The sequence below is a fragment of the Mobula hypostoma genome, chromosome 4 (assembly GCF_963921235.1).
Source record: "Mobula hypostoma chromosome 4, sMobHyp1.1, whole genome shotgun sequence".
In the NCBI taxonomy this organism is placed as follows: domain Eukaryota; kingdom Metazoa; phylum Chordata; class Chondrichthyes; order Myliobatiformes; family Myliobatidae; genus Mobula; species Mobula hypostoma.
This window is the reverse complement of record NC_086100.1, coordinates 40,277,035-40,291,101: the sequence shown is the minus strand read 5'-3', so window position 1 is coordinate 40,291,101 and position 14,067 is coordinate 40,277,035. Positions and strand designations below refer to the sequence as shown.

The 14,067-nt window shown below is 38.5% G+C and overlaps 1 protein-coding gene across 5 annotated transcripts in view; it reads left to right on the top strand.

Annotated features, from left to right (window-relative positions):
- The window catches only part of LOC134345273 (endothelin-converting enzyme 2-like), a 151,748-nt gene that overhangs the window by 39,253 nt on the left and 98,428 nt on the right, over positions 1–14,067 (top strand). For all 5 annotated transcript variants that reach the window (XM_063045679.1, XM_063045680.1, XM_063045678.1 and 2 more), the window contains 3 exons: positions 351–437; positions 3,011–3,155; positions 9,146–9,361. In XM_063045679.1, the coding sequence (XP_062901749.1) occupies positions 351–437; positions 3,011–3,155; positions 9,146–9,361 (448 nt within the window). The remainder of the gene's footprint in view (positions 1–350; positions 438–3,010; positions 3,156–9,145; positions 9,362–14,067) is intronic.

The window sequence follows — 14,067 nt, the reverse complement described above, 5'->3', positions numbered from 1 at the left end:
GGGCCATCAGTATTCCCAAAAACTTTTCACACAATAGATTATCATTTACAGTTCAAAGTACATTTATTATCATAGTGTGTGTACATTATGCAACCTTGAATTTCATCTCCTAACAGGCAGCCACAAAACAAAGAAACCCAAAAGAACCCATAAATACTTGTTCAACTTTTAACTTTTTATTTCCTTAGATAAATAACAGCTCTTTAACTCGAGCTGTTATTCATAGTTCCAAACACTGTATCCATTTGAGATGCGTCCTTTAAGTGTAGTGCCTTCAGCTTAATATATTGTTTTCTGTGCGAGATCACATTTATTTAAAAGAATGTTTTTTTTTATCCTTAATCTCACAGATGTCAAACTATAAGCGTGCAACTTTAGAGGAGGATGATGTCACAGATGCCATTGCAGACGGAAATGCCTCACCAGAAAGCATTGAGGTTTGTAGAATAGACTGGAATTAAAATGTTATTTCACTTAAACATTGTTTTATTAGGTTAGTGTTCATTTCCTTTCTTGTATGCATGTTGAAAGTTTAGGAAGTTGTGTTATGATAATACTGTTCCAGTTTTTGCAACAACAATATACACAAAAAGTACTGCTTTTGCTGTGGCGTAATCATGAACAGTCACATTGCCTTAATTTGTTCGCTATTGAGCATGAACACAGTTTCTTCTTTGATATATAATGGAATTCCATTGCGTGCAATTGTATTTCAGTCAAGAAAACAGGACAAACCTTAATCTGACAAACCAATAAGGATGTATTTTTTTCTCTACTTCACATGAGCTATTTTTATAGTGTTCTAAATTTGGACAAATTACTGACAATATATTTCTCTGTACTTGAGCTGAAATATATCAGTTTCCTGTTGGGGACTATATCCAGGTGACCCTTCTCACTGTGAACTTAGAATTGATGAAATGTTTAAGGGGAACATGAGCGGGAATTTTTTCACTCAGAGGGTGGTGAGAGTGTGGAATGAGCCACCAGTGGAAGTTTGATCTCAGTATTTAAGAAAAATTTGAACAGGTACAGGGATAGGAGGAATATGGAGGGCTATGGCCAGATGCAGGTCGACAGGACTAGACAGATTAATGGTTTGGCACATATTAGATGGGCTGAAGAGCCTGTTACTGTGCTGTAGTGCTCTATGACTCTACTCTATCGTTTGAATGAATCTATGTTGCACTCTTCAAGCAAGTAAATCCCTCTCAGAGGTGTGGTCCCCCCAGAATTGTACACCCTGCTTGTGGACTGAACAGGGCTTTACATAACAGAGATTCCATCCTTGTTCTGAGGCTTTGGTGAGAAAGGGCTGCATGTCATTAATTTGACAAAATTATTTTCTGAAAAAATGCATTATTGTTTAATAATCATGCAGGTCTCTTTAGACTGCTACTGCTTTCAGCTTTTTATCACTTAGAAAACTACTATGCCTTGCTTTTTTCTAGATTGAAATCTATTGGCTAGTTTTGCACATTCATTCAATTGTTTTACTTCTAAAACATGGAAGGAAGCTAATTTGTACCAAGTCAATGCAAGAATATTTCTGAAGTTATGGCATTGTCTTGACGTAAACAGAATGTAACAAAACAATAGTATATATATTATTGACATACAGTGTGGAATAGGCCCTTCCAGCCTTTCAAGTTGTGTCACTCAGCAATTCCCCAATTTAATCCTAACCTAATCACAGGATAACTTACAATGACCAATTAACCTACCAACTATTATGTCTTTGGACTGTGAGAAGAAACGCACGTGGTCATGGGGAAAATGTACAAATTATTTGCAGGCAACGGTGGGAATTGAACCTGGGTCGCTGGTACTGTAAAGTGTTGTGCTAACCGCTATGCTATCCCTGGCATGATTAGTGAATTGAGTGGTTGCAATAATGACTCAAGATTTTGGTTTCAAAAAGCTGTTGACAGGCATTTTCTTAAGAGTTTGGATTCTATGATGATGATACCACAACATGTAATAAATAGATCTGAAAGTTGGCCGTATATCCCTTACACCTGCTCCACAATTCAAGAATATTATGGGTAACCTTTTAATTTCACTGCAATATTCTTGAACTGATCTTGATTCTCTCAACATCCCAAACTCTCTTGATTTTTGTACTTGAATAATCAAGAGTAGCTCAGCCTGTGCAAATCTCTTGGGTTGAGAACTCCAAACATTTAGTGCTCCTTCGGTGAGGAAAAGAGCATTAAGTCTAGGAATACTCTCTGAATGGCCTTCCCTTATTTTGAACCTGTGACCTGTGGTTCAAGAAAAATTGTATCTGATGAGTGAGATGGGCCAAACACAGGCAAATACATCCAGCTCACTTAGGCACCTTAGTTGACATGGATGAGTTTAGCCGAGGGGCCTGTTTCTGTGCTGTGTAGCTCTAGAACGCCAACAATCTAGTTAGTCCCAATCCCGTGCATTCTCTCCACTGTCATCACAGGTACTTGCCTAGTTCCAAAATGAATGCTCCAATTGAGTACATCTCCACTGCTTCCTTGTGTTGCCTTAGGTCCTTTCACCAATCTCCTTCAGAATACGTCTGCTAATTCTTGAACCTTTTGTCAATGAAGACTATTTTTCTCTAGCTACTCTGTCGATACAGTGCACAATTTCAAATATATTAGCAGATTGGCTCTCAAACTGTGCTATTCCAAAGAAAGCAGCCCTAGTATCTCAAGGCTGTGCTCATAACTGAAGTCCCTGATGCTTTGGATAAAAGATCTTACGTGTTGTAGTTTCTTAAAAGAAATCAGAATTTTTATGTAGCTGCTTCCACAATAGACAAATTCAGTTAAAGATATCTTTGTGCTATGATTTTTTTTCTCTCTCTGCTTTGTATTTCATTGATACTGCATGGTGATACACATTAATTTCCTTACCACAAATGTAGCCTTTGGTAAAATGATTAGCTTTTAGTTTTGACGGTAGTTGATGTGATGAATCTTCATTTGTGCCGAAATGAAAATAACTATTTGTCTGCGTTTTTTTTTAATAGGTTGGATTTAGAAAAGGTAAATCACTTTCTTTGGGTCCAATTGGAAGAAGAACGCAGCTGGAACTGACCTTGTTAGTTGTTCTCTTTGTCGTGGTTATGGCCCTGGCTGGTTGTATAATCACTCTGGTGATAAACAATAACCAAGGTAAGATACCTTCTGCCCTCACAGTGTGTATGTACACAGTTACTCAGTGAGTTAAACAACTTATCAAAAATCACCCAGCAGAAGCTTTCTTCAGGGTTTTTAATGAGATTTCTTACTTTCCTTAGTTGTGAAAAGATACTGTTCTTTCAAGGGCAAATAAAGAGTGGATGGAGATGTCATTTCATCATGCTTCAAGTCAAATCAAAGTTAACCTGTGCAGGAAAAGGTATTTAGAAAAAAAAAACAACTTATGTAGAAGAAATGATGTTCTTACAAAATGAACTGAGCCTGTAGGGGCCAGAACATTCCCTGCCTGGCATCCATAGGATGTCAAACTTAACTATGGAAACTAAAAGTCAGATGATTATTTCAGTTTTTGGCAAAAGAATGGTAGTTTCAGAGACTGGCCTTTAATCATTCTTTGAAAATGCTGACCTCAAAGGGATACTTGCTTGTGGTAATGTCTAGTGAGCAGAGAGGTGACATTAAGTGCGCCCAGAATGACGATTCAGCAAGTTACCTCTGAAGTGAGTGTTCTTTATATGTCCTCTGACTTGCAGTAGCCTTTTAAAGTTAATTCACTAAGGGAACTTTGCTTAGGAAGTTCCTGCTTTGTAATGAACTGCACTTCCTCTGCGTAAAGCCTGTCTTTGAATAAACAAGAAAGATTCTAACCTTTGCCCAATTCAGTTGCTCTGCCTTGCAAGTTTGCTTACAAATGTGCCAACCATTGCAAAGGCTGCCATTGGCTATTCCTGTAAAGGAATGAGCAATACCGTGAGAGCTGGGCAATTGCTCTGGTAAGCAACTTCCAGTATGACAAAATGCTGAAAGCATGCACTGCCAAGTTAGAGCAGTGATAAACGAGTGATGTTGGTCGACACTTGACGTATTTCTACATCTGCCTCAGGATCAACCAGATTGAAAGTTGCTTGCAAATTGTGTTCTTGTTAATGATCAACAAGAAATGCTGGGCCGGTTAACCATGAAGAGAGGGAGAGCTGGTAAGCTTGGAGCCCTCTTGTGGCATGGTCTGCTGGGAGCATAGGAGCATAGTTCCATTTGGTCTTCTGAGTTGATTGCCTGGTACATTGGATCTTATTAAACACATAAACAAAGAATCTCCTTGTTTTCATTAAATATATGATCAATAACAACCTTGCTGATGGTAAAGAACTTGATATCACTTAGTTCTGTGTCCAGCTCTTTGGTTATCATCTTTGCCATCTCAACTGCTGGAAAAGCAACACTGAGTTCAAGTCTTGGTATGGTGAGATCTGGTTTGGGAACAAGCTTTGCCTTGCCCAGGATGAATCCAACTTCACTATATCCAGCAGAGTCTGTGACCTTCAGGTATACAGCAGCAGCCATAGTTTTAGTTGACACGTCACAGAAGACGCAGATCTCTTTCTTTTGGGTTGTAGATAATGGAATTGTTGTGTAGGTTCTTGGAATTTTAAGATCCTGATGTGAAGAACACCACTGCTCATGTTTCTCTTTGGGGATGGGACTCCCATGCACAGGTGTCTGAGGTCAACCCTCTTAACATGAAGCAACCCAGGATGCTGACTGGAGCAGAAAATCCAAGAGAGTCAAATAGGCTGTTGATAGTCTATGGTACGCCACAACACATAAAGGGTCTTTTAGTAAAAGATCAAGATTCTGTTGAGGTTTGGCTGGATCTTCAAATGGGAAACTTTGCATGATCTCAGCACTGTTGGATGTGATTTTTGTCCAGCCTGAGATTAGGCTTTGCCAACATGCCTGTGCTGCTTTCAGCATGCTGACTGCTTCTTCTGCACTAGAAAGTGATTTAAGATCATCAGCAACACAGAAATGCCTTTCAACATATCTCTGTGCTTTAGTCCCAAATTCTTTCTCTCCCTTGATAGCTGTACTCTTAAGGCCATGGATTGCTACAGCTGGTGAGGGACAGCTACCAAATGTATGAACTCTCATGCAGTACTCCAGAAACTTGTCCAGTTGGTGGTCATAAAGCCACAAGATTTATATACTTCCCCCATATATACACATACACACTCTTGTGTAACACGTAATGCTGGAGGAACTCAGTAGGCCAGGCAGCATCTACGTAAAAGAATAAACAGTTGACATTTTGGGCTGTGACCCTTCTTCATGACTGGAAAGGAAGGGGAGAAGTCAGTAAGAAGTTGCAGGGAGTGGAGGAAGAAGTACAAGGTGGTAGGTGATAGGTGAAACTGGTATGGGAGGAGTGGTGAAGAAAAGAGCTGGGAAGCTGATGGTGAAAGAGATAAAAGGCTGGAGAAGGAGGAATCTGATAGGAGAGGATGGAAGACCATGGAAGAAAGGGAAGGGAGAGGAGCACCAGAGGGAGGTGATGGGCAGGTAAGGAGATAAGTTGAGAGGATGGAAACAGGAATGGGGAATGATGAGGGGGTGGGGCAATTTGTGAAAATTCAAGAAATCTATGTTCATGCCATCAGTTTGGAGGCTACCCAGATGGAATATTAAGTGTTACTCCTCCAACCTGAGTGTGGCCTCATCATGGCAGTTGAGGAGACCATGGACTGACATGTTGGAATGGGAATGGAAAAGGGAATTGAAATGGGTGGCTACAGGGAGAGCTCACTTTTTTTTGTGATTGGAGCGCAGGTCTCATCAACTGAAAGTGAATTTTAAAAAGTACTGGATGATGCCACATCTGTCTTTATGCCGAATACCATGAACCATTGCCCAACAGAGGGCAAACAGGTGTTGGTGCCAAACTCTGACTGGACCAAGGAAGGACAATGCTGCTCAGAGGAATCGTGAAAGTGTCGAAAGCAGTGTTCCAACTACAACAGTTTTTGTAGGCAACATATCTGAGAAGCTTCTGATTTGTTAATCAGGCAGTTACTTGCAAAGTGTGGCTTTGTTTTAAGCCAGAATAGAGCTCAAGGAGTTTCAGGGAAGTTGCAAGCATCTGGCTTTTGTGAGTAGTTATAAACCAGAATCTACTCGGCGTGTATTAAGGTTATTGCATGAACGTCAAGTGGGGACATACAGCTGCTTCTAAAAGTAGATACAAAGACCAAAGCTCAGCTGGAAGATTGGAAGACCAAAAAGGAAGGAGTCAGTAGAGATATGAAAAAAAGGATTTGTCAGATGATGTGGATGAAGTAACCAAGAGGAGAGATCAGATTATAAAGGGAACAATCAAAGGATTAATGAGCGAATACTCCAGTAAACTAAGTGCACCTTCCCAAGATCATGATACACAAACTAGAAGAAGAAAAAGGAAGAAGAAAGGTGGCTACCACTGTCGGAACCACTTCCTGCAGTCCCAGAGTCAGACACCACAACCACCACGTAGGAGGCCCTAGAGCCTGAGACTGTTTCACCGCCAGAAGTCTCACTGGCCAAGCAGAGTGATTCCCCTTGGCAGGAAAGATGTTAGTCCACAAGAGTAAGAAAGTGTCCACAGGGAATAAATCTTTAGTCCCGAATGGGACAATTTAAAATTGACTATGCTGTGGATGTCTGTATGTGGTAGTTTTATTATATAGTATACTGTGTATATAGTTGAGATGCATTTTCTATTGAGTTGGAGTTTATAGCTAAGCAGAGAGGAATTGTGTATTTACTATTTCAGTAATCTTGTAATATAGTTTGATTAAGCATTCTTTGTTTAAATAATTCATTAGGGGTTATATGTATCAATACATGAATTATATAATCATCACACTACCACATGATAGGTGCATGCCTCGTTTAAAGTAAATGTTAAGTTAGAGTCACATTTTGGACTCACTTCTTTTTAATTAGTTTATTGCTTTGATGTTACAAAACATAACACTAGGAAACTGTAGAACATGTGCTCAATTTCTACCATCACTGCGACAGACTCACTTCTGAAGCACATGAGGACGCCAAGCAGACTGTCAGAAAGGTCTGGATCCTGCAAGAGTACATTGTTCAGTGATGTACCTTTTAACTGTGCATACGAATCAAAGACAATTAGTATATGTGCATGCCCCTGGAGGTGGTAAACACCAAATCTGGTCAAATACCAGTTTCCTATGTTGGAAAGAGTCTCTCCATCGAATGATCTTTCATTTCTTGTTACCTTCTCAATGTATGACTGAGGGACATGAGTCACTTGAGGGCCTGCTTTCTGTTGTTTGGTAGGAGTTGTTGTGGTGAGTGAAAAGGAAGGGAAGCTACCCAACTGTTTGACTTTATTCAGGATTCGAAGGAAAAGTTCATCTTTGATGGAAGGTGCCAGCTTATAATCATCTTCTGAGTGACAGAAGACTAGCTTGCCTAAATCTGGTTGAGCGGTAAGCATGTTAGGGCACTTGGTTTGTCTACCTGTAATCTTTTTTCCCATACAGCTTCTACTCTCATAGAATCTGCAATGACTTGGATGTCTTTTCTCCAGGACATTAGCCTTAAATGTGGGCTGATGAGCACCATCAAGATAGACTTCACCCACTATTTCCTAGCTAGTTAGGGGTCTGAGTTCAAGAGCCACAAGGTAATGTTGCAGCTCTATAAAACTGGGTGGACCACATCGAGTATGGTGTCCAGTTCTAGTTGCCTATTATAGGAAGGATGTGGAAGCTTTAGAGAGGGCGCAGAGGAGATTTACCAGGTTGCTGCTTGGATTTGATGAAATGATGAGTGGGCTAGGGCATTTCTCTTTGGAGCATAGAGGATGAGAGGTGACTTAATGGAGGTGTATAAGATTAGAGGTATAGATCGAGTGGACGGACGGTACCCTTTATCCCAGGGTGGAAATGGCTAATCCAAGTGGGCATAGTTTCAACGTGATTGACCGGAAGTGTAGGGGGATGTCAGAGGTTGATATTTCTTTACACAGAGAATGGTAGGTGTGTGGAACACACTGGCGGGGTGGGGGAATACGAAGGTGGTGGTATAGGCTGATAATTAGGGCTATTTAAGAGATTCTTAGATGGGCATATGGATGAAAGAAATGGGCTATGACCCATTCATAATTGATTCATTAATCCATGAATCAAAGCAGTGTTGGAGAGCCTTCTCACATTCTTTATTCCTGTAAACAACACCATTAAAAATGAGTCACTACTTTAGTTCTAAAACAATTTAGTTACCTGAAATACTTCGATTCATGGTTAATTTTTGTCTTGCCTGAGTGCTTAAAAGTTAAGTGCTTATTGCAAAATTTAAGTTTTTATTAATTTTGCAATTTAGAAAGATGGATCAAAAATGAACATTTCACAAACTTGACATTTATTGTAATTGAACATTATACTACAAATTAATGTTAAAATATATGTTATTAATACAAATTTCACCTCAACTTTCAAATTTTGTTTTCTCATCTTTGCTCTTTTGCTATTGAATGTCAATCATGGCTTCATAAGTACTTGCCATTGATTCAGGAGGTTGTATGCTCAAAGCCTGTTCCAGAGACTTGGGAACAGAATTAAGGCTGATGCTGCATTCAGCACTGAGACAATCCTTTGAATGAGATAGTGTCTAGTCTGTGCTTGAAGATGGATGCAAATGATCCTATTGAATTATTTTGAGTGTGAGTGGGGGAGTCATTCTGATGTGTTGACCAACATAGATCGATTGCTCAACATCACAAACAAAATAGCTGGATTATCTGTTAAATATCACTTTGTCCTTTGTGGGAGTTTGCAATTCACATTGGCTGCTGTATTTCAAGCATCACCATAGCAACTACTATTCAAAACTAATTTTTGCTGCTTCAGGCATTCTGAGGTTATGAAAAGTATAAAATAAACACAAGTCCTTATTGTACTTTTATTTCATTATGATTGATCAGTCTTCATTTTGTCCTTCTCTCTCAGTTAATTGGTTTAGTTGAATGATGCCGTGCATAAGGATCATGTTGCAATATTTCAGTTTTGTTTAACCACGCCTCAGGAAAAAGAGCAAAGTGACTCAAAAATTAGCTTTGGTTTGTAAATATTGATTTATGAATTTGTATGATGAAAATGTCATCCTTTTATTTGCAGATCCTTCGCATAAATATTGTCTGACTGAAACGTGCATTACTGTGGCTGCTAAAATAACAGAATCACTGGACCGCACAGTGGACCCTTGTCATGACTTTTATCAATATGCCTGTGGTGGATGGATAAAGAAAAACCCATTGCCAGACGGAAGGTCACGCTGGAATACATTTAATAGCCTGTGGGACCAGAACCAGGCCGTCATGAAGCATTTATTAGGTAAACAATTTAAAAAAAACACTACTAATCTTATTTTGACATCATGCATATTTGAACAATTAGTTGGTCTGTATGCTTATGACACACTGATATGTTAGCATATGATTTTTGTTGCCTTTTTGTTACTTTCTCATCTATGGTGTTATTTTTTTATCATTTAAAAGCATTTGTGTTTATTTTTCTATGATTTTAAAAAAAAGAAGGCTACTTGTTGGTATCATTATGTTCTGCAGTACTAACTACAAAGCATGTATTTTTATAAATCATTGTGACAGTCCCATCAGTTTCCTAGATCAATTTCAGTGCTTCTTTTATTAATTAGTAAATGATGGAACTGAACTGATTATAATGTTAGTTCTAGAAGTACAGTTTTTATGCTAAATAAAAAAAAGCACATAAATGAACCAGTTATTGTTAGCTCTCCCATGTGAATCAGAAGTTCTATGGTTTAGTGTCATTTAATATGGACAATTCAGAAATTGTGAACTTTGTCATTTGAAGTTTTCTGTAACTGATTTTAATTAAATATTACGTAATGAAGAGGAAGCAATAGCGGGATTATGAATACAGTAGATTCCTGTTACTTGGGCCATCAGTTCATTGGGGCAGCCACCTACTTGGGACAAATTTTACCGAAGGAAAACTTACAAAATTAGCTGGGCTTCCCTTCGTTTATCTGGGACAGGAGACTGCCACTGGACAGTTTCTAATTTGCGTTAGTCACGTGCACTAGTGTGGTGTTAAACCTAACACCATGCTTAGAGCAACTAAATAGCCTCAGTTGCGTATGTTTGTGTTCAAAAAGCAGAGGCTTTTGTTACTGATAGTTGGCGAGAAATAAGCAGTACGACATTTTGGAACTGTTTTGCTCACTGGAGTTTCAAGCATTCAAGCTTAGAGATGCCAGAAACAGCAGGGAGTGAAAATGAAATGAATTTACTACAGTTTAGGAACTACGAAGGAGTTGAAGGTGTCAACAATAATCTTGAATGTTAAGATGAAAGTGAAGCTTTGGAGGATACTTGGAAAGTATTGTATGAAGGTAATTCACTATTTGCATTAAGTATCTTTTGATTTTGTTCATTTACAGTCAATCAAAAGAACACAGCAGCATGCACTGGATGAATTTCTCCATCAATAGTTATTGGGAACTAATACACAGTTTTGTAGTTCTGTAGTAGTATTGGTAGTGTTTTAACTTGTTCTGTATTTCATTTAAATATATAACTTGTTACTCAGTTAAATGGTAGTTTGTCTTTTTTGTACCTTAACTTTTTCCATGAAATTTTGGCTAACTGGGCCAAAATGTACTGGTCCCAATGTTTCCGAATTGACTGGAATCGATTGTATATGGTAAAATATTCTGTGTGCAAATGAAGTCTTTTCACAAGCTATGTTCTGGCAACTGTGTTTATATCTTCAAAAGGGCATTCTTAACTCTTAATAGTATGAACATCATTGATTTGTTTCATGTGTTAATCTAAACAAGAGTAATAACTACTTCAACATTGTGTAGTTACAGTGGAATAATTTAATTGCAAAAGAAGTTGTCCTTATGACAAGCAATCCCTGCCAAGTTGGAGTGGCTGATATTTGTTGTGCAAAGAGTTATCATCCCCAAGGCTCTCAGGCATAAGAATATTTTCAACACAAAAGCTTTATCTGTACAGCTGATAAAAGGGCAGATTCAGTAGCAGTAGATATGCCAGTGATTTTCATGCTTTTGCTAATTCAGTTGTAAACAAGTTGAGGCTAATATTTGTCTGTTATTCATCCACTGAAAGTGGGGAGGAGGAGTCTTAAATGAGTTGATGTGGTGGTTGAGAAGGATGTGGAGAAAAAGGCACTGTTAAGATCTTTGAAATAATTGAGGAATGTTTCTAAGGTAAATACTGAACTATTTCTAGAGCCAGTAAGGGGATAAGATGTGATCAGTGCTGCATTCACTTGGAAGATCATGTCATTTTTCAAGAATTAACCTCAACCAGTTTTAGATTGTCAGAAGTCTAAACTGAATTTTGCTAGGAAAGTTCCTGTCTAGTTGAAATGGAGAACTAGTTTATATCTCTTCAACAAACTTGTGATAAAGTTATCTGGATTTGGTGACTGGATTAATACCAACTTGGCATTTCTTCCCATCTGATTCGAGGTTGGAAGATTGTAGGTAGCACTACAAATAAAGTATTTCTGAGTCAGCTTACTGGAAAGAAAAATCACTGCTGCATCATTTGTCGTCTTTGAGAGCACCTCCTAACTCTGCAATCTCATACCCTGAAAAACTAGAGGATGTATGGAAAAGCTCCCACTTTCAGGTTCTTCTCCCAGTTGCGCCACAAGCCGACTTGGAAACATTGCTATTCTTCCTTTACTGCAGTGTTTATATCCTGAAGCTTCCAGCTTAACATGTCTGAGGGAGCACTTAATTGATTGAAACAGTTCAAGAAGGTAGCCACACATCACCTTGTCAAGGAAAGTTAGAGATGGGTACTAATGCCCACTTTCTATAAAGCTACAATTTCATATTTGCTTTTAATTCTTTACAATTTCTTGAATCAGTTTTGAACTATCCCTGCTTAGCTGTGATTGGATGCTAATCAATTTGTGGTATGCGAGTTGCTCTTCAATGCTTAATAGTACTTGTGTACTGGAACTTCCAGTGTTTGATCATGAGTCTTCAGTTAACGATGTTAATAACTGTGTGCTTATGGACTCAGTAACTTCACTGTTTCCTATAGTTGCGTGAGTCATATCTCAAAGAATGATTGAACTGGATCATACCATATAGATCCAGGTCCCTAAATGATTTACCTACTTTAAATTCAACAAATCTGCAGTGGCAGAGTCCAGTTCCACTCGCTTTTGTAGGTATTCACTCTCAACAACAATAATTGGTTAGGCACAAAGAGAATCTATATTAACTGACAATTACCTGTATATTTTTTCAGTTTAAAATAAGTACAATACTAAATATCTGTGTGCACACTCAGTAAGTTTCTCTGACCCCCACTGATGAGTCAAAGAATAGAAAAAGTAGAGCCCAGGAACAGGAGTTTACTCTAGTCAGGCATTGCTTTTGATCCTGATATAATCTCTGTTGAGTCACCTACTTCTGTGGTTGGTCTCCAGAGTTTCTGCTATGTCTACACTCAAAACACTCTATTATTGTTCCCTTTATCATACTGAACTATTGTTTCAATTTTGTTGGTTATTTGGCCAGCCTATGTCTAGTCTCTGTCTGCTAGATCTGGCCCGAGGCTACAAGCAATGTTACTTAATTGTTCTTTCCCCGGATTTGTGCTCATGTTACTTTCTTTGTTGTTCCCTAGTCAGGCTAGGTTAGACCAGGTCAGTCAATCGCTGGGTTCAGGTTACTTAAAGTCACAGGCTGTTCTTTCCACTAATGTGCAATTTCTACCTAATTAAATAAACAGTTCATAAACAACTTAGTATTTGGAAATAATCTCTGGCTGAGCTGATTATCGATAGGAACTTCATTATGTCCTCTTTCAGTTGCTCTGAGCAAGAACCATTTCATAAAACCGTTCACGTAATGGTGACTGCAAGAACACACTCACAAAATGGCAGCCTCCGTTCCTTCCACCACATGGCAAGAAGTAAACAATCTAGATATTTTTGCTCCTCTATCCTCAAGTCATTCCAGTTAGATGTTTTGCAGTTTTAAATTATCTTATGACCAATTCTGCCAAGCCCCTGCTACATTTGTTAATAACTAACGTAACGTTTAAAAACATCATTTGTCTCAGTAAAGCAACCCCATTACACGTCTAACCTGCTCATTTTTTTTTACTATGATTAATCTGATTTTCAATAATGTTTGCAATAACTTGTTTTCTTCAGCATTAGTCAGAATAAAATTAAATCCACCATATAAATCTGAACTTCATAGGATGGCTTTATGTAGAATGGCCTACATTTTAAAGGCGGCTTTATGCACTTAAGTATCAGAAAGATTTAAGCAAAAAACAATTCTAGTTGGCTCTTCATTTGAAATCATCCATTTGAGATGAGAAATCAAGGGCTAAATTCTGAGCTAGTTTTTTAAATTAGCTTGTGAATGGCAGGAAGTTGATCTGGTCCTGTTAAATGAGCATTAGTCCGCAAAAGAAAGGAGCTTGTTGTTACATTGTCATTTTTGACACAGATTCAATTACATTCTGCCTGTTTGGTCATTAAAATGAATTAGATTTGACCGTTAGTCATGATTGGGTCATGGTTGCTGTTTGTTCCTTGCTAAAGCCTGTCACGTAGTCAAAGTTTATAATCATATACACAAGTACAACCTCAGGTGGCTTGTAAAACTTATTTGCAGCAGCACCATAGGCATGGAGCATTGCACAAATTGCATTCATAAGAAAGCCATAAATCACCTGCTGTTTTTTTTAAGCAGAAAGAACACAATTGCAGGAACACAGTTAGAACAAAAGTAAACTGAAGTCCAGTTTAGTGCAGAGTGATCAAAGAAGTCACAGAGTTGCTTGAACAGTAATAATTTGAGGTTGGTTCAGGAACTGAATGGTTGAAGGAAAGTTAACTCCTCTTGAACCTTGTGGTATGGCATGTCAGGCCTGTCCGCTGCCTGACCGATGGTAGTTACGAGGACATAGCATAGCTTGGATTGTGGGGACCTATAATAGTTGTTGCTATCACGAGGCATCATCTGCTGTAGATACTACCAAAGGTGGAGA